The sequence below is a fragment of the Anthonomus grandis genome, chromosome 22 (assembly GCF_022605725.1).
Source record: "Anthonomus grandis grandis chromosome 22, icAntGran1.3, whole genome shotgun sequence".
In the NCBI taxonomy this organism is placed as follows: domain Eukaryota; kingdom Metazoa; phylum Arthropoda; class Insecta; order Coleoptera; family Curculionidae; genus Anthonomus; species Anthonomus grandis.
Genome location: NC_065567.1, coordinates 4,332,571 through 4,352,977, shown reverse-complemented (window position 1 = coordinate 4,352,977; position 20,407 = coordinate 4,332,571). Strand labels below are relative to the sequence as shown.

Below are 20,407 nucleotides of genomic sequence, written 5' to 3'. Positions count from 1 at the left end.
TTTACAAAATGGCAGATAAAAAAATGAGGGCTAAGGCCGCGGCAGACGAGGACAAAAAGTGCGCTGCACATCAACATTTTTAGTCACATTCTTGATATTTAAGTGCAGAAGAAATTTTATCGATATTTATGAAATATATCAATAAAACTGATTATTTTATAACTTTTATTTTTAGGAAATTTTAAAAACAATTTGATTTTTTTTAACGTTAATATTATGGTTGTTTATAAGTATATCAATTTATTTTAAACGATTAATTATTATTAGTCAGTATTTGGCTTCTTCACTTGTGAAAAGTGAAGGTAAATGCTCACAAAATTTTGAAAGCGAAAGTAACCAAATTACTTGTCGCAGGTATTAGGTCCCAGATTTATATAGGTATATTTGGGAGCGGAATATAATATAAATGTTGATGGGGGGAAGCAGATGTTTTCGTGTATAATAGAGCAAGCGACGCAGTACAAAGTGATGCCGCACAAGGCCACTGAGAGTTTAGTATATTCCAAAACGTAGAAGAGAGTAGACGTTATATTTCAAAATTTTTGATTTCGTTTACATCATGGCTACGAGTGGGAAGAAGTGCGTTTTTAACTGTAGCATGATCAGTGAAAAAATAATAATTTTCGAAGAAGACAAACTAAAAAAGTGCCAACATATTTCCAAAGTTCGTGTCGCTTTTGATTTGAAATACAGTGATATTGTGTTACCAGAAATAGTAGACGGTGTCAGTGGTTATCATCGACTTGGCTATAAAGCATTTACATCCATCCAAAATAAATATTTGGATAAATATAACGGTAAGTTTGCAATATTCCTTGAAAGTTGGTATTATATTAAATTTAATTACGCCTCGGTATAAATAATTGAACTATTATCAATTTGTACAGAGAGCAATCAATTGGAAGTAGCAAAATCATCACAAGGTCACACGTCCATTGAGGCATCTGCGTCTCCGCAGGCCGAACATTCGGCAGGTAATAATATATTTTACATACATTATGTGGTGTACGTTTATATTTAAACGCGAAATAAATTATCGGACGATTTATTAATTTTTACAGTGAGTAATCAATCCATAGGAGATGATTTTCCGCAAGGTTCCACATCTATTATTTCACAATGCGACAATTCAGCTGGTAATATATTTTTAGTTTATATATTATATAGTATGCACATACTTTTAATAGAAAATAATTTTCAAAATGTGCATCGGTATTTAAAAATATTTTAAAAAAATTAATTGATGTATTAAATATATATAAATGTTTCAGAAGAAAATGACGATAACGTTCGGTCGTCTGATATATTCAGTGGCAGTCAACTTTCACATGAACAATTAGATGTGGAACGACAACCTGAAAATTTAAAATTGAAGAATGCAGGTATCTGTTTGTTTTGTAATCAAGCAAGGAAGAAGCAAGGGCAAAAAGCGCTTCTTTTGATACGATCTGAAAGTGAAATTTTAATTGAAAAAATTGTCACAAATGCAACTGCCTTAAATGACAATGAAACATTATCGAAAATCGACAGATTGGGGGATAATCGTGTTGTTTATTACCATAATACATGTAAATTGATGTATTTTAAAAAACACATTGCGGCTCCGGAGCCAAAACAGTCAGATTGGCATATTGCAAGAAACGTTCATGAGTTAGTTGACAATGAACTGTATTCTTTCATCGCTGAAAATACAATAGGAAAGAAGCAATGCTATTCTTTAAAATTTTTAGTACAGTATGCCAAAAGTGCGTTGTATAAATTGTTTTCGGAGAAATATGATAGTTTCGGACCATTAATAACGAGTACGAAATTGCTTCAAAAGATTGAAAAAAAATTTGCCAAGCAGTTACAAATAATTGAATTGCATGACCGGAAAATTATTGCACCGAGCGGAAAATGTATTATATCCGCAGAAACATTTAGCAAATTTGAAGATACCGAAACATTGCAACGAGCTGCATATGTTTTGAGGAAAAAAATTATGGCCATAAAAAAAGATCCGCTACCTCAACAGCTGACTGCAGAGGACCTGATCAAAGGCGAATGTAAAATTCCTAATGATATTGTACAATTTTTAACTTCTTTAATCTGCGGAAATGATCCCAGAACTGTGAAAAGTTCCAATTGTTCTCGAAAAGTCAACTCTATAGCCCAAGATTTAGTTTATGCTATTCATAATGGTAAAATCAAAACGTCCTGAGACAAAAGCATGACAAGTAGCCGCAAAGTTATAGATTTACTTAATAAATATGGTCAATGTGTTAGTTACAATACTGTTGAGGAGTTGGAAACGGAAGCGACGTTTTCATCCCTCAGTAAATCAGTAATCTGTCCTCAAAGTATTGAATTATCCCCTCACTACTGCACAGGAGTGGCATTTGACAATTACGATCGATTTGTTGAAACGTGTAGCGGAAAAGATACGCTGCATGATACAGTGGGAATTATATATCAAAATATAATAGCAGGTCAGTCCAGTTCTGACAAACCTGAAGCTGAAAACATTATTATTCGTGCACCTCCTGCGAAAAGGAGAAGAACATATGAAGTTATATCGACGGAGATACTTCCGTACTTGAAAAAACCAAAGCTCACTGACCGATTATTACCTCTTGGAAGCAATTTACGTGATGTTGAAGCCAGTAATTATGTTTTTTACAAAAAGTTAGATGTAACATGGGTAATTTCACATTACCTAAAAATTTCTAATACACCTATGTGGGTCGGGTATAATAGTAAAATTGTAGATGATCAGTCAGTTAAACAAAAGGTATCTTATCTTACACCGATTAATATTTCACCTACGAACGTATCTGTTGTCATCGAAACAATGCGCCAAAGCCAAAAAATAGCAGAAGAATGTTCGCAACAGTACATACAAGTGACGTATGATTTGGCAATCGCAAAAGTAGCTTAACAAATTCAGTGTACGGAGAAACCACAGTTCAATAATCTTTTCATTCATCTTGGTGGTTTCCATATAATGATGGCTTATTTTAAAGCTGTTGGAAAATTTATAGATGAGAGTGGTCTACCATATATGATGGTTGAAAGTGGGTTATTGGCTTCAGGATCAGTAAACGGATTTTTAACTGGCAAACATTTCAATCGCTGTAAACGATTGCACCCGTTAGTGACCTTAGGATTGCGATCATTACTTTTCGAAGAATTCCTGCGAAAAGAAGATAAAACCATCGACAATGATTTGATCGAGATTGTTAATCAATTGCAATCAACAACTTTATCGACATTTGAAATTCAAAATACATCATTGAATGATTTATTGAATGAATACTTGATATTTGAATCGGAAGTGTTAAACGGAAAACACGGTAAAACTGCACAGTATTACGCGATGTACATTCGCTTTGTTAATTACTATCTTTTGTTTTCAAGAAGCATTCGTCTCGGTGATTTTGAACTTTCCAAAAAAGTCATACCAAAGTTAGTCAACTTATTTTTTGTTTTCAATCAAGGAAATTATTCTCGATGGCTACTAAAATATCATGATAATTTGTTAAGAGTGCAAATAACACATCCAGGCCTCGAGAATGATTTTAAAAATGGATTTTTTGGTGTAAAGAGGACAGAAAAGACATTTTCACGAATGCCTGTTGATTTGACGTTAGAGAAAACGGTTAATGCTACTGCTTCAAGATGATTAACAGGTATAACGCACTTTACAAATTCTATCTCAGCGCGGCAAAGATGTGCTAAAAGCCATGGTATCCGATCAACTATTGTATCATATACATTCGATGTAACAGGTTTAAAAAGAAGTCAAGATATTACCGGAGACTTAGAAAAACACCAAATTAAATAAGATACTACTCAGTTGCAAAATTTTATAACTATATTAAAACAAAATATGAATCCTTTCAATACCGAAGATACTCAAAGTAGCGAAGACACTCAGAGCAGTGAAAACACTCAGAGCAGAGAAGATACTCGGAGCGATGAATTGTTTAATATTGCTACTGGACGAGCAGCATCGAAAGAAGTGACCGATTTTTTATTAAATGTCGAAAAAACTGGCCATTGTTTAAGAGAAAAGTTTATTTCTGAATGTGCTGAGTCTGATGATCGTTTCGAATTAACTATTAAACAAAATAAAATACTGAATTTTGCTACTTCAACCCAGAAAAGATTTGTCTCGATAAATAATAAAGTTCAAGAAGTACGACTGCAGCGTGACTTGTTCAGCCGAATGGTAGCCATTTCAATGAATGACAATACTAATGTTGAAAAAATTTTGACTTATCCTCTAACACCTGTTCCAATGTGTATGTGTCACTTGGATGGATCGATTTATAAAACAGATAAATCTGTTTTATTGAAGTCGTTGGAAAAAGATGTTCAAAGTACAGCCCCAAGCTGCACTGACATTTGTTTAATAGACGGATTCTTTCCCATACATTGTATCAAGGATTTACCAAAAACATTCGGAAGCATCTCCAAAAAAATACTTCAAATGGTGACTAACAATGCAGCCCGTGAAATTCATGTAATTTTTGATAGATATTGGTCACCATCTATCAAAGATTACGAAAGATCTCAGCGAAGCGGTTCCTCTGGTAATCATATGTACGTGATTTCTGGACCTGAACAATCAAGACCATCAGACTTCAATAAAGAACTCCGAAATAGCTTTTTCAAAGAAGCACTCGTGAAATTTTTAATCGTCAATTGGCAAAATCACGAATTAATTCCATTCTTTCACAATAAAAAAGTGCTACTCAATTTTGATAACTGTTATCAATATGAAGCTGTGAATGAACGCATATTATTTTCAAAAAATAATAAGTATACTCTCGATTTGCATGAAGAAGCGGATTCAAAAATAGTATATCATGCGTGCAATATCGAGTCAACAGCGAACATTCTAATAAAATGCTCAGATACGGATATCTTAATTATTATGTTGGCTAATATGATTCACGTACAACACAATAGCAAAGTTTATATTCAAACAGGGGTTTGGGATAAGCAACGAATAATTGACGTATCGGCGTTGCATGAAAAGTTAGGAGAGAGAATGTGTTAATCTCTGCCAGGATTTCATGCTCTAACTGGCTGCGATTTTAATCCCGCATTATTTGGTAAGGGAAAGCAACGTCCTTTACAGATCTTAAAGAAAAATGAAGACTTACAAAAAGCATTCGGCCAAATTGGACATGAAGACTGTGATGAAACCGCTGTTTTCCCGATTCTTGAAAAGTTCATCTGTAATTTGTACAACTTTCCGTTGTTGAGCTCCGTAAATGATGCGCGATTCGCCTTATTTTTAAAAGCATATAAGGTCAATGATTTGGAGGAACCTTTCCAGAAAAAAAAATTGCAGAATTTTGACTCATCCACTTTACCTCCTACCCAGGCTGAATTAACGCAGCATTTATTGAGGACCAAATATATTGCTACAATATGGAAAAATGCTCATAAGAAAATTCTATCATATTTACGACCAGAAACTTGCGGATGGATATTAGTAGAGGAAAATTATACATTTAAATGGTTCGACGGACCACAGCTGCCTAGTACAATACAAGATATTATTGATACTGGAACAAACGAAGGTAATATATTTATCCACAAAACATATAACTTTTCTATTTTATTAAATGGCTAAAAATTATTTTACTTTGTGCTTTGTTACAGGCGATGAAGACCTTAATGCAGAAATTGAATCAAATGAAGAAGAATATATCGATAGCGAAGGAGATATCACGTCCGAATCAGATTCCGATTGCGAATGTGACTGAAAATGTTAATGTGCAGCGCACTTTTTAACCTCGTCTGCCGCGGCTTTAGCCCTCATTTTTTTGTCTGCCATTTTGTAAATGACTTTTGGAATGTTTAAACTTTAAAATACAATAATTGGAATTCATGTACCTTATGATTTTTTTTTTAAATTAATTTTTGCAATCTTTAGCGCAGTCTGCCGGCGAGTTAGCCCCTCGCAAAATGTCTGCCAATTTTTTTACACTTTCTCAAATATATAACAAAACTTTTCCCGTACATAGAATCCCTGTACCTTATGAATTTTTTCCCACCCAAAATTCACCCCTTTCACTGCGTATCCCCCCTTTGCGCCCCAGTTTTGCAATGGCAGACATTCATTTTTATATTCGTCTACAATAATACTATTATTTTTAATATAAATTAGCCATGTACCTGATGCGGGCACTATCTATGTAGCCAGCTCTCCGTCTATTTGGTTTGTTCGGAGTATTTTGTTTCAAGTCAATACGCATCTTTAGATTAGTACTGTTATAACAAATCCATAAAATTTTTAATACATCGTTCATGATCATGTTGGTATTAATAATTTTAAGACATATATTTTTGATAAAAATCGGTTATGTTGAATTAGATCGTAGATTTTTAAAAAAAATTTAACGTCTTAAGTGCGCAAAAAGGTAAACAGGAGAAGAGGTAAGCAGCAATCTAAGTTTAAACACAATAATGTGATGCGCCAATACATTTTTTATTCGAAACCATCCAAGCTTACCTATTTTTGCAGAAACAAATTTACACGAGTTCTGTATTTTTGAAGTCGATGAGCCGTTAGTTCATCAATACAAGGGTAACAAATAACAAATCTCGTAGACAAGATACGAGCTTTTATAACTTAAAAAAAAAGAAAGACAAAGGGTTTGGCTTTAGCATACGATATCTAACACTAATTTTCTTGTCTTATTTTTGTAAATTAAAGCCTATAACACTTATAATTGGTACTCAAAATTTGCCTATTTCCTATAATATATTTATAATTCAATTCAACAGAAGACTAGATCTTTTAGTCAATTATTTCCGCGATGATTTTTGTCCGAAGAGCTGTTATATGTCGCGTTTAGGCTACGAATCTTACGGAAATATATTTTAGCCGGTTCGGCTAAGTCAAATAGGGCGGGAAGGACAACAACGCGTTCGTTTCGTTCCCAATATCTTCGTATGATGCATTTAACTTATTTATTTATTTTTATTATTAACTTATTTAACTAACGATAACTATCAATGTTTCTGAGAGTTTAAATGTATAAACGCTCTTAAGAATAGATGGAAGCATGGTGATCATACTTGGTAGAGTTCGTTCTAAGGTATTGATTTTTATAGAGGTAATTTATTATTAAGTATAGCCTTATTTGCATATAGCCGAAAAGCCACAATCATTTTTGACATATTGACCTGTGTATTAAATCGTAACTTTCCTCAAAAACCAAACCCACGTTTTTCGCACTATTAAAATTTATGAAAAGATCCGTAGTATAAATAATGGATAAAATCGGTCCTAAAACCGACCCTTGTATCAAAGCGGCCAGAATAAATGTAACTTAAATTTGATGGATTTGTGTCATCTACGATAATTATTTGAATTCGATTCTAAAACCAAAATCTAAAAAATTGTAAGGTAGTTTCACTAAATTTATCATATTGTAACTTCCCAAGAAGCAATTAATGTTTTATAGCTAATGTTTGATCTAACGTATCAGAAATTTTAGAAAAATTGAGTAAAATTATAACAGTACTCTTTTTTTACCAAAAACAAATCATTAAATGTTTAATAAACCCTAATTCTAAATAGGGTAATATATGGTTGAATAACAGCAACACATATAGGCCAGAAAAACTGGTTGGATTAGAAATTTCAAATAAAGACATACTTTCTATAGTTTTATAAGACTTTCCACATATTCGAAAAGTAGCCCACAAAACACATCAAGTCCTATCACAAAACAGTTTTATACATATGCATTTGGTTTAAGATGAAACATTTTTTTGTAGATCTTGTTCTTGTATTTTCTAAATGGAATGAAAATGTTTCAGCCTTCTGAAAGTGTGAATTTAAATATATGTCGACAGGTAGTTATTGAAAGTCATGAATACGAAAAAAAACAATTATACTGCGTTTACAAAGGGTATTTATTAGAACGAGTGTTTGAACAGTCTTAAATGTAGGTTCTTTGTAGCTCTTTAAAGAAGTATTTAGCTATTTCCGCAAGGTTTATGTATTTGTAAATAGTTGCTTTCTTTTCCATTTTTAAATCGACCACAATATTGCTTAGTGGTTTTTAAAACGACTTGTCAGTCAGATTTTTTTTTCGTTTAGAGAGAACTTTATTTCTGTCTTTCATTAAACTTTTAATAGAATCGGTAATGAATGCGTTTTGATAATTTGGCACAAATAATCGATGCGCGAGGTAGAGGAAGGATAAAAAACATTTTCATTTAAAAATATAAAGTTTTTTTACTTAAGTTGTTCAAAAAGCATATTTGTCAACGGCACTTTGTCAATGTCTTCCGAAAAATTTGCTTCAATCAGCAATTTTCTTAGAAACCTGAATGTTTCTTTCGCAAAAGATTGCAGATCCTCTGAAGTTATGTCAGTATTTAGTGTGTAACTTTTTGAAACAATTTCATGCTCATTAAAATGTATGGCATCAATTAACGTCCGAGTACTAATCCTAACAGTCATAAACAAGTTGGTTAACATTGAGATCGCCAATAAATATACGATGACATTTAAATTTCACACATATAGCGAAATTTGTCTTAGGGTGTCTAAAAGTAAGGCAGCACTAAGATAATTGTACAAAAGCAATTCTCTTATTGATGCTTTACTTTTAGAAACATGCACTTAAGAGCATTAGTCACCCGCTCATTACTGTTATTTCAGTAATTCCTTTATTTTAAAAGATATTTAACTGCGGTTTTGAGTAAAGTTATTTAAATTTCCTAAAGAACACCGCTACAGAACGTTTTTTTTATTTTTTTATTTTTTTTAGTTTTTAATTCTGCAATAATGAAAAAAAGTCGAAAATTCGTCTATAGCGGGAACATAAAATCATTATTATAAAATTAAGCCAAATGGTAAAATATAAAATTTTAATTAATAAAAGCGTAATATCAATAACCGAAAAATTGAAAAAACAGCTTTAAATTTCCCAATACCTGCGGCTTTTGCTGGCAGCTGGCAACGCAGCGCCGTGCGCCGCTTGTCTGGCTGGTGACGAGAGTCGTCCACGGAACGGGGGAGCTATTCGATATTATATCAATTTCGGTAATTGCATGCTACTGTTTTTCCGCTGTAATTTCTATACCTATGATTTTGTGCTTTTTGGGGTAGTTGTGTTTCGTGTTATTATTGTTTTTTCTTTTGTCTTTGCGTTTTTTATTCTTATCTATTTTATTGTGTATTAGTTAACCATTTTTTTATTGGCGGTTTAAAAAATTTTAATAATAAACAATGGGTAAACGAAAGGAGGGTAAAAAAGATGTGTATTATATTAATAAAAAATCTTTAAAACAGAGAATGAAACAAGCCCGATCTAATAAAATAAACAATTTAAGGTAAGTATAAAACAGTTTTAACCTAAATAAAGGTTTATTATTTACTTAGGTTTATTAAAACTTTTTAATCTTACTTTATTTTAGAACTGCATCTGAAACTTTTAAAAATACTGTTTCTGTCGACTATCTAGAAGAAAAGGCTCGCGAGGAATCCAGGTTAGTATAGGATTTTTTATAAGCATTTAGAGAAGTGCCTTTTTTAACTTTTTAATGTTTTTAAGGTAACTTTTTTGAGTATTTAGAATTTACAACAACATTATCCTGAAAAATACAACATATTCCATAGAAAAATAACTTTCATTTATTACAGTAAACCCTCGTGTGGTTATAATTATCAAGATTCTCAGCAACAAATATCGCCAACAATTTTGAATAATTATAGTGAGTTAAATGTTGAAGATTCTATGAGGTATGTATATATTACATGTTATTTTTTAATTATAATCTAAACGTATTACATTTTAGTATAGAAAATGATAATAAACTTGAAAATGGTGCTAAAAGTCAAAGCCAACAAGAAAATAATTTAGAATCGGCGAAAAAAAGAAAAAAGTGGTAAATAATTTAATACATTATTTATTAAAAATAATTATATGAAATTAATTAATTTTTTAGCAATGAATTTGAGATAGCAGGTAGGCGGATATTTGACGTTGAATATTTATTTAAACAATTTTTAAATGGGGAACGGCATAAACCGTTTGACTGCACTCTTGTGGATATGGAATTGATTAAAGAAAAGAGAAACGGATTATATAGTGAATTTACACTAAAATGTAAAATGTGTAACGTCACTAAAGTAATTTCAAATGAAGAAAATAAATTTCAACAACTTGAACTAAATTCTTCAGTGGTTTTAAGCACCATATCTACCGGACTAGGCTATTCACAAATTAATGAAGTAGCCGCTTCCATGAATATGCCATTTATGTCTTATAAAACGTTTAGCAGCCATTATGAGAAAGTGGGTCATTTGATTAGGGAATCCTCATGGAAGAGTATGGAAGAAGCTGCCGCTGAAGAAGCTAGAATCGCAACCATTGAAGGCGAAGTGGATAAAGATGGAATTCCATGTATTACCGTAGTGACCGATGGGGCTTGGGCAAAGAGATCCTACAATGTCAATTATGATTCTTCATCTGGAGTGGTAATACTAATAATAATAATATCAAAATCGAAAATAGGTATTTTCTTTTAACTGTTGACTAAAAATATTACATAAATGATAAATGTTTTAATTTGTAATTTTTAGGCATGTATAGTTGGCTATAAAACAGGGAAGTTGTTATTTCTGGGAATAAGAAATAAATTTTGTTCGTTATGTTCCTGGTACGAAAATAAAAAAAAAGACGTTCCAATACATAAATGTCATAAGAACTGGAACGGCACATCTACATCGATGGAAGCTGACATAGTATTGGAGGGCTTTAAAAGAAGCATGGAGCTTTACAATTTAAAATTTACAAAAATGATTGGTGATGGAGATTCCTCGGTCCACCGAAAATTATTGCAATCAAAGCCTTATGGTAATATGTTGGTGCAAAAGGTGGAGTGCAGGAATCATTTGTTGCGAAATTTTGCCAAGAAAATTCGAGAAATATGTAGTATGTATATTTTATATTTTAATACCAGTATAAAGGGTGTCCCACTTAAAATGATATACATGGGGAAATCGGAAACCGTCAAAGATACAAGGTGGATCAAATGGGGAAAAAGTTACGCATTTTTGAGCTTAACAGTATGCTATTTAAAAATTTGCTTTGAATTAAATATGCAAAAATCCAATATAGCGTCCATAAGAAAAAAAAAAGTTGATGATGGTCGGCAAAAGACGAAACGTCGTACTAAAAATCTAAAAATACCTTCATGTAGCACGTAAAAAGTTACTCTGAAAATTGCTTTTTAAAGTTTTTAAAAAATCGGATAAAAAATAAGCTTAGAAAAAAATAAAATCGATTTTTTCAAATATCGGATTTTCCGATTATCTTCGAAACCACTCGAAGCTTTTAAAATTTTTAAATGGCATATTGTTAGGCTCAAAAATGCGCAACTTTTTTCTCATTTGATCCACCCTGTATCTTTGACGGTCTCCGATATCCCCATGTATATCATTTTAAATGGGACACCCTGTATTTTATTACACATACATATAAGTCATACAGGGTGTCAGGTTTGTACAAACTTCTAGAAGTGATAAATCATGTAAAAATAAACTTTTTTTTTAATAAACATAATATGTCCGGAAGCGGTTTGTTTTCAAGATACAGGGTGTTAAACTTTGTAAAAAAAAATTTTTTTTTCATATTTGTATCTAAGAAATGCGTTTAATGATTTAAATGAAAATTAAATTTAATTTAAATAAAATGATATTGGCAAATTTTAAACTTACACTATTAAACTCATACTATTAAACTTATACAATTATATAATGTGTATCTATTGTTTTCTACTTTCTTTCTTTTTAATTTGCAGATAAAAAACGAAGTAATTCTAAAAATGTACCTGTACCATTAGCGTTAAGAAAATAGGTTTTGAACAGATTTTTAAGATTAAGAAGTGCGATAACAAAAGCCACCACTCACAGAATCGCAGAAGACACCACGATGGACCAAAAAATTAAATTGCTAAGGGGTGACATCTCTAATGCCCCAAGTCATGTATTTGGGGAACACGCCAGATGTAAAGAAATTAACTATTTCAAGTGTGATAATCCAAATTACACAAATTTAGTGCCAAGTATGCAGACTTGTGGAATTTATGAAGACATCTTAGTAGCTTTGCAAAGAATTATAGATAATGCAAGCAGCCTAATCCTCAATATGGACAATAACCTCGCTGAGCATTATAACAGTATTGTTAGCAAATTTGTTGGTGGCAAGCGTATAAATTTTTGCAAACGAGGTTCATATGAAGCTCGCTGTGAGGCAGCTGCATTGTCATTTAATTCTGGTGGTAGCTATTATGAAATCCTTCATAAAACCGCAATAGGCACAAGCCCTCGTTCCTTTACTAAGCGGTATATTCAGAGATGTAAAAAGATAAGGCTGTTTTATCAAACTAAAAGACTGCAAAAAACATTAATTTCAAAAAAAAAAAAATAAGAAAAGAAAACAAACTCTTCCTGATAAGGATTATGGTCCTGACGCCCATTACATTCCTTTAGAAATAAACAGTGACGTTTTTATTTCGAGGAAAAAAGAAATCTTAAAAGATATGAAACAAAGTCCAGAGGAAATAAAACATATTGAAAATTCTACAATTGGCCAGGCTTCTAATCCAAAATGGATACAAGAAAGATCACAGCGGATTACTGCCTCAAATTTTGGCAAAATATGTAAAATGCGGGCAAAAACCTCGCCATGTGGTGCAATAAAAACGATGCTGTATGGAAATTTTAGCGGCAATAATGCTACAAGATATGGAAGTGAAAGCGAGGCCCGAGCAATTTTAGAATTTGAAAATGAATTTAATTTAAAAGTGTCTCGATGTGGAATTTTTATAGGTGAACAAGAATATTATTTGGCAGCGAGCCCTGATGGTTGCATTAATGAACATGATTTGGTAGAAGTTAAATGCCCATTTAGCATTGCCAACATGACTCCAACCGAAGCAATATTATCAAAAAAGATCACATTCGGTACATTGGAAAATAACCACCTACATTTGAAAAAAAACCACAATTATTACTACCAAGTTCAGGGGCAGTTAGCTATAGCTAACAAGCAATCATGCTATTTTATTATTTGGAGCCCTCTTGGCATGTTAGTTGAACAGGTGAAAGTTTTAATTGAAAACATAAATTAATTCTTTATAGTATTCTGTATTTTTTTAGATTGGCCGTGACGAACAATTTTGGGAGGAAAAAATGTTACCAAAATTAAAAGCCTTCTACTTCAATTTTTTATTACCAGAAATAGTTGACCCGCTTTATCCAAAAGGGCTGCCTATCAGAACTTAAAATTCTTCCGTTGGCGAAAAACCTGTCAACTGAATTGATGCAGAAGCTAATTAATTTTTTTTAATTTATTTCCTAATATGTAAAAACCTTAATAAATATGTATATACGTTTTTTATATGTTTATATTTTTTTGTTAATATACGTTTCGTTCGTTTCTTTTTTTTTTAATTTATTGCAGTATTTTCCCATAATTTCTAAATTGGGCGTAGCACGAATCTGGTAAAAATAAAGTGCAAAAATAAAATAAACTTACAGCGTATCAAAGTGTATTCAAGATGATTTTTAACTGTCAATATCTCAAACACAATAATTAAAGCTAATATTTATAGATAATAGATAATTTATAGGTTATTATGTGTAATAAATAGTAATATTTTATCATTTTATCATTTGATTTGAAAAACCTATTTTAACATAATGCAGAATAAAATTGCGCTTGTGTCTTGTGTTTTGGTGCAATTTTTTTACAAAGTTTATTGAAAATCTGTATAAGCCTAAAGATTTTTTTTTTAGATTAAAATCATAAAAGCGTATCCAATAAATGCTTTACTAATTGCGCAAAAACTTCTTATGAAGCAGAAATAGAATAAACTTCAAAAAAAAATAAAGCGCTTTTCTGGACGTCGACCACGACACCGCTCAAAAATTCACAACGCAATGCAGCCCGGATCGCTGCGGATCGATGGGAAAGCAAGTGACGACGCGACGGTACCGTGTTGTCAGATGTTTGCCGGACGGGCTAAACGACTAAAAGCGGATTCTCAGTTGGTCGCGCCGGGAATAGCGCTCTTAAGCTCATTTTTAAATCATTATAATGCAATTATAAACATTAATATTTATTTTGTAGGTTCACGAAACAAAGTATTAAGAAAAAACGTTTTAAATATTACAAAAGAGCAGATTACTATATAACAATAATAACCTGTTTTAAATGTTATTATATAGTACAAATGTAAAAATGTGCCAATACACATCGAATACTAGTATTCAACAATATAATACATTCTTAGATTCCTTAGAGGACCTCCAGGATGACAGCTACTATTTAAATTCAAATTTAGTCTTTATTAAGGAGCGTTTCAGCCACCGGCCCAACCTGAAATTACATACAATTTAACTAAACGGTAAAGAAAATAAATGTGACACTGACATACAAATCTCTACAGGATATACAAAAGAGATTGAAAAGTTACATTTTACGCCAACTACAAAAAAATTGACTTAAATAAAAAGAAGTAACTGAAAGATTTCTATGATAAGTAATTCTAAATAATCAACCAAGAAAGAAAATAACCTGTGATAAATTTGGGATCAAACGATGCTTCTATAAAACATACGAAGTTTTTTTAAGACTTGTAATCCGAAATATCCCTAATATTATTTGATAGAATTATTTATATTTTACTATATTACTCAAACCATCTGACTGTATTTTGAGAAAGTCCATAAAATGTTTAATGTTTGGCGAATGTTCCTTGCAATAAATACTTGTTGTCATCCCCAGAAAGCGACCTTGTAAACATTTTACTGCTGCTGAAAAGAATTATAAATTACAAAGTATTACAAAGTATTATAAATATACAGTGCTTTCATTTCAAAACAAACCATCCTTAATAATATCTTGTGGCGTTAACTTTACAGTGTTACTATTTTGCCAAGAGTTTGCAGACGGTAGCTCAGAATTATTGGAGGCTTGGGATTGTTCGAAGGTTCACTTATGACTGGCTATTAAAGAATCTAAACTTGATTATAACTAATAAAATAAGAGGGCGCCACTTAGTTTTTTTTTATGAATGAAAGAAAACTAAGAAAAAGACTTGACCCTGTGTAGTATGGAAATATCACCCAGTATAACAAATATTGTGTAAATAGGAATCTACTATAATGTAATAATACATTAATTAATTCTATATAGCAAAACATTATAATGCCTAGTAAGCATTATCATAAACCAGGTCAACGGGAAGTTCAACGATCCTTGGATGTAGCTTTTTGATATTTTATTATAGATCCTACTTAACCCTAAGAAGGTTGTTTCATTTTAATGTCTTACATCATAATTACTTAAATCATAATTTACTACACCTGGATAAAGTAATTTAAAGAGGCAAAAAAAAATATCTTAACAATACAACCAAATTATATTTACATCAATGATATGTACACACCTCACGTTCTAATCTGTTAAATGTTAATAATTTATTATGAATTGAAATATGAATAATGTTGACATGATTAAAATAAATTTGACAAAAGTAACATTTAAATTATGATTTCACTACTAGGTAGATTTTAGAACTTGAAAAATAAATTACAATAATTAAAATTTTTAGTAAATATTTGTAGTACGCAGGAGAAAGTTCATGAACCTTTTTACCTAAGGCATATCAGCCTTAACCAAGTTATATCTACTAACTACCAAAAAAGGTACTGAAAAATACTGAACAAAAAAAATAACTAAAATTATAGATAAGAAATTGACGTATTAAATTATGATATTGATTAAATATTTGTAGCAATAAATTGAAATTAAAGGTATATTAATAAAAATTTAAATATGTAAGACAAATCTATGGTTAATAATATTTAAATAAATGGAATAAACTGGCCTGTATATCCCTCCAAGAAATGAACAGCTCGCCTTCAAATGCAAGGCTGTGAATGTATGGCATTTGTAGCTTAGCTATCTGGACTAGGAATATCTAATACTAGCTCTAGTTCTGGTCCCAGCTCCACCGCTTTCAGCAATTCCCCAAGGAAATCAAAAGCCTGCAGCCATCAACAATTGGAGAAAAATAAAGAGGAAAACAGAAAAGTAAAACCCTAAAACAACGGTTGCCATTGTATTCACTGTCGATAAAAATGAATGGCGTTCAAAATGTGACACACTCACCTTGCTAAGTTTCATTATCTATCCATCAAAATCTTGGGCATCCTGTACCAGAATTATGAAATAAACAGTTCCCTAAAGGAACAAGATTAAGGACTATAAATTATAAACCATATTGGCCATTTCCTGCTTCACAAACTTCGGAAATAAAAAACTGGCCTTTTACGTGTGCTTCTACCTGCAACACGGGAACAAGTCCTCGAAAAATGGATGCAGTACCGACTAAATAAGTTACGACCCCACCTCTCGCCTGAGCTGTCAATGTCAGCCAATCAGAGAAAATATTAAGACCAACCAGAAGAGTGACGGACCGTCAACAGAAAGCATGAATAATTAAACCAGGAGAGTGATGCGTTACAGTAGTAATGTGTCATTGACAGTGTGAATTTAAAGAAATATGAATAAAAGAAGTTGACTGAAATTATTAATATAATTATTGAAATTAATGAAATTTCAATGGAGCATTAGTGAAGGGAATAAAAAAATAAAACGCTACAATCTTTTTACAAAAAACACGTCAATCTAGATATATAGCGAAACGTTTTTACTTTTATATTTGACAAAGTTCTGTTAATCACCTCCTCAGCTCCAGCTAACCTCACTTTGATATGTCAAATGGGAGGTTCCATCGTGTGATACATCATTGCAAGCACAAAGTCTATTATGTATTACAAAGTCTACTCAACAGTGCCAAAAAAATTATACATTTGACATACCAGCGAATAGAGAGCTAAAATGTAAGGTAATAATAAATATTTTATCGACATCATACTTGTATGTCAAATGGCTATCCTATAGTAAGATACATCATTTAAAAAAAATAAATAAATCGGTTGACGTATAAGCGAATAGTAAGCAAAATTGTGTGGTAACAACACACACTAGAAGTTTTTGGGAGAGGCCCGACTTTAGCTTGTTTCCACAACGTGGAAAATATAGAATGAGTTTTTTTTTTTTCAATTTTTATCTCATCTTTTAGGTAAGCTCCGACACTTCTCCCTTTACCATCTCTATCATATAGAGTTTAGGAATCTAAAAGTTTTTATTTTTAAATAATTTCTTCAACAAAGTCTTGCTGAAACCGATAATATATTTTTGATAAAAGTAGATCCTTTAGTTCATTAAAGTGTGAAGGTAATGGACCCAACATTAATATGTGCAATTGATAAATGTTTCATTTATGATTACAAATATAAGAATACAAAAATCAAGGGAACCGGAGAAAAAGAAATATAATATTTGAATAGAAAATATAAATATAATATATGCTAAAACTTGGAAACGCCTTTTATATTTTTAAATGTTTAAATAGTTGATATTTATATATATAATTTTACTTTAAATTGCGTTTATTCGAAAATTAAACGGACAGAGTAACGTGCTTAAATTTATTATAATACTACTGTACTTTTTATCGGAAAAAATTCTATATATATTCAAGTTGATTGCATATTAGAAAAAGTGCTAATTAAGTTCCGGCAGTCATATCACGCATCTATAAAAACACTTCGGTTTTTTATATAAATTGTGCGATTTAGGCATGTCTCGCATAGCTACATCAGACAATTAGCGAATAGGTTTTTGGAAACTGGAGCAGCTCACAACCAGAAGCACAATCCGATTCAAGTGCAATCCCAATCAAGTACAAGCACAATCCAAATTGCTGTATTGGGGCACATTAATATGGATAGAACGTTAATACTAGACAATTATCTGAAGTTTCCGGCGTCCTTCGAACAAGTGTATGAGTGGTTTCAAAATATCAAAATTTTTTTCATTACAAAATAAAATTACTCCACGGACTAAATGAAAATGATTATGAACGACGATTTCAATACGTCGAAGATATGAGTGAAAGATGTATTAGAAATCTACTTTTGTTAATTTACTTTTGCTACTTTACAATGTTTGTTTTTCGAATGAATGCTAATTTTTTTGCATGGATTACTTAATCGACACGATTGTAGATATGAGAGCAATTCCGCATTTGTATAGAGAAGCCCACACCGAACATCTAGAAAAAATTAATGTCTGGGCTGGTATCTTAAACAAAAAATTAACCGGGCCATTCTTTTTTACCAGGCAACGTGTCTGGAAATGTATTTTGCTCTGCTCCAGAAAAAAGTGTTCTGAAAATGAGAGAAAGCCGAATAAAATCGTTTTAACAAGACAGTGCGCCATTAGGCAGCATTATTTTGTACTAATAATAATTGAGTCAATTTTTATTGTGTTCAATATTCTTACTGTAAAATTAATTTTGACAAGCTGTCACATTGCGAAAAATAACAGACCTTTTAAACTATAGGAATAGAATTAGACTAGAAAGACTTTTAAGATAAGGTGCTACTCGACCTCTATTGCCATTTATGATTTTAGGAAGTATCACCCCACTGTACATTTATTTACTTCTTTTCATCAACTCGTTTAATTCCGATACACTACGTAATTGTTTTTTTGCTGTTTTACATAATATTTTTATACTTTTTTTAAAAAGCACAAGACTTTTGTAAATATGTTCACTCAGTACAAAGCCACTGCCTCTAAGTTTTTTCTTGGGTCTGGAAATATCGTTTCAAATCCATCGGTATGCGAAACGAACTACAACAGCTTTTACTTTTTCGGCTCCGCTCGACCTAAACGATAGCAATAGTCAAAGTCACTAGAGGCTGCTCTAGTCGATTTGAATATGCTTCTTAATTTAAAAAATGTAAAACACATTCAATCTAATGTTTTACCTAGCCAACTAACTTTAATGTTGTTAAATATTCAATCTCTGCGACATAAAACTAGTGAACTTTCACTTTTTCATGACTTAAACTATCCTAGTATTTTATTACTTACTGAGCACTGGCTTAAACCGGGTGAGCTTATTGATCTACCAAATTATGTTATTTTGTCTAGTTTTTGTCGGATTTTGTCTTCTCATAGTGGATGTATGATATTATTATGTAAAAACTTTTTAGAACACAACTCTTTTCAACAGGTAGATAAATTTAACCATCTCCTAAAGGAAATGACTTTTGATTTTACTGTAATTTACTCCAAATCCATAAACTTATATGTAATTTGTATTTATAGATCTCCTCTAGGAGACTGCAGCGAATTCTTTTTAAAATTAGAGGCAGTTTTATTTGAAATTCCAACGGCGGCTTACTAGTTCTTACAGGAGACTTTAATATCAACTTTAATGATAAAAATTCTGTCTTTACTCTGCGCCTCGATCATCTAATGGAGGCATTTAATATACATATGCATGTAAAAGATTCTACTCGTATAACACAGTCAACAAGCTCCACTATTGACTATATTTGTTCTAATTTTCCATATGACTCCGTGGAGTGTACAGTCGCAAATTCTGCTTTATCAGACCATGAGTTTATACTATGTAAAATAGCAAATATACAAAAGGAATGTAGTGTATCTGCACAGCGATATGGTCGAATTTTTGGTATTAATAACTTTAATAAGTTTCGTCAACTTTCAGCTCTTGAGTCCTGGAATTCTATTGTTAAGCTCTTTGATGCTTCCTTACCAATGATTAAAATCAAACCGAAATCCAAACCTATAAAATCTTGGTTCACGAGGGGTCTGAAAGTATCTTCAAGAAATCTGAGATCTCTTCACACAATAAGAAAGTTCACTGACTCTCCAGTTTTTCATAACTATTTCAATTCTTACCGAGCCTTGTATCATCGTCTGATAAGAATCTCTAAGCAACCATGTAAGTGGTTCATCTAACAAATATAAGGAGAGTTGGAAAATTATTAATGACATTCGTCACAATTGTGGTAAGCAGTCAAGACAATGCCCTAAAGTCTCTCCCAATGATTTTAACAATTTTTTTTTCTAATATTGCTCTACAACTTCAGCAAAATTTGAACCCTTCTGTGGATCCTCTTTCCTTTATTCCAGCCAATCATGTTCCAAATTCCTTCTTCTTTATACCTACAAACCTAAACGAACTCAAGGATATTCTGTATATTGAAAAAAAATTAAAATTCAACTTATGAAGACAACCTTTCAGCTAATATTTTTCTCAACCTTCCAGAAATGGCGACAAAGGCACTGGTTGACGCAATTAACCTTTCTTGGACCAAGGGGATATTTCCATCTTGCCTAAAATCAGCTAAAGTTATCCCAATTCACAAGGGTGGAGCTCTTGATAATCCTTCCAACTTTCGTCCCATCTCTCTCTTGTCTACGCTATAGGT

The 20,407-nt window shown here is 31.8% G+C and overlaps 4 protein-coding genes across 10 annotated transcripts in view; 2 read left to right on the top strand and 2 right to left on the bottom strand.

Moving 5' to 3' along the window:
- Positions 1-20,407, bottom strand: part of LOC126748597 (uncharacterized) — a 356,494-nt gene that overhangs the window by 89,405 nt on the left and 246,682 nt on the right. The window lies entirely within an intron of this gene.
- Positions 1-20,407, bottom strand: part of LOC126748591 (host cell factor 1) — a 57,750-nt gene that overhangs the window by 2,245 nt on the left and 35,098 nt on the right. The window lies entirely within an intron of this gene.
- On the top strand, positions 449-6,081 carry LOC126748593 (uncharacterized). 3 transcript variants are annotated; one of them, XR_007664769.1, is made up of 4 exons: positions 449-797; positions 888-974; positions 1,062-5,573; positions 5,656-6,081. XR_007664769.1 is itself a non-coding variant. In XM_050457933.1 (4 exons), the coding sequence occupies exons 1-4, from the start codon at positions 560-562 to the stop codon at positions 2,198-2,200; spliced, it is 1,329 nt and encodes a 442-aa protein (XP_050313890.1). In that variant the 5' UTR covers positions 449-559; the 3' UTR covers positions 2,201-3,907. The 3 variants fall into 3 exon arrangements, 1 of the variants encoding a protein (XP_050313890.1); XM_050457933.1 differs by lacking the exon at positions 5,656-6,081 and having other exon boundaries at positions 1,062-1,136; positions 1,272-3,907; XR_007664770.1 differs by having other exon boundaries at positions 888-5,573.
- LOC126748596 (uncharacterized) lies at positions 8,642-13,503 on the top strand. Of its 4 annotated transcripts, none has more exons than XR_007664772.1 (7): positions 8,642-9,504; positions 9,659-9,757; positions 9,814-9,903; positions 9,964-10,532; positions 10,601-10,952; positions 11,821-13,122; positions 13,181-13,503. XR_007664772.1 is itself a non-coding variant. In XM_050457939.1 (7 exons), exons 2-6 carry the CDS (start codon positions 9,753-9,755, stop codon positions 11,874-11,876), a joined length of 1,035 nt encoding a protein of 344 aa, XP_050313896.1. In that variant the 5' UTR covers positions 8,642-9,504; positions 9,659-9,752; the 3' UTR covers positions 11,877-13,122; positions 13,181-13,503. The 4 variants fall into 4 exon arrangements, 3 of the variants coding, with proteins under 3 accessions (XP_050313896.1, XP_050313894.1, XP_050313895.1); XM_050457939.1 differs by having other exon boundaries at positions 9,964-10,495; XM_050457937.1 differs by lacking the exons at positions 11,821-13,122; positions 13,181-13,503 and having other exon boundaries at positions 9,964-10,495; positions 10,601-11,787.

Bases quoted from the DNA above. Each gene is read 5' to 3' on its own strand.
- LOC126748593 (XM_050457933.1), top strand. From the start codon at position 560: ATGGCTACGAGTGGGAAGAAGTGCGTTTTTAACTGTAGCATGATCAGT. The intron at 798-887 runs GTAAGTTTGCAA...CAATTTGTACAG, and splicing joins ATATTTGGATAAATATAACG to AGAGCAATCAATTGGAAGTA. The intron at 1,137-1,271 runs GTAATATATTTT...TAAATGTTTCAG, and splicing joins ACAATGCGACAATTCAGCTG to AAGAAAATGACGATAACGTT.
- LOC126748596 (XM_050457937.1), top strand. The intron at 9,904-9,963 runs GTAAATAATTTA...TTAATTTTTTAG, and splicing joins GCGAAAAAAAGAAAAAAGTG to CAATGAATTTGAGATAGCAG. The intron at 10,496-10,600 runs GTAATACTAATA...TGTAATTTTTAG, and splicing joins ATGATTCTTCATCTGGAGTG to GCATGTATAGTTGGCTATAA.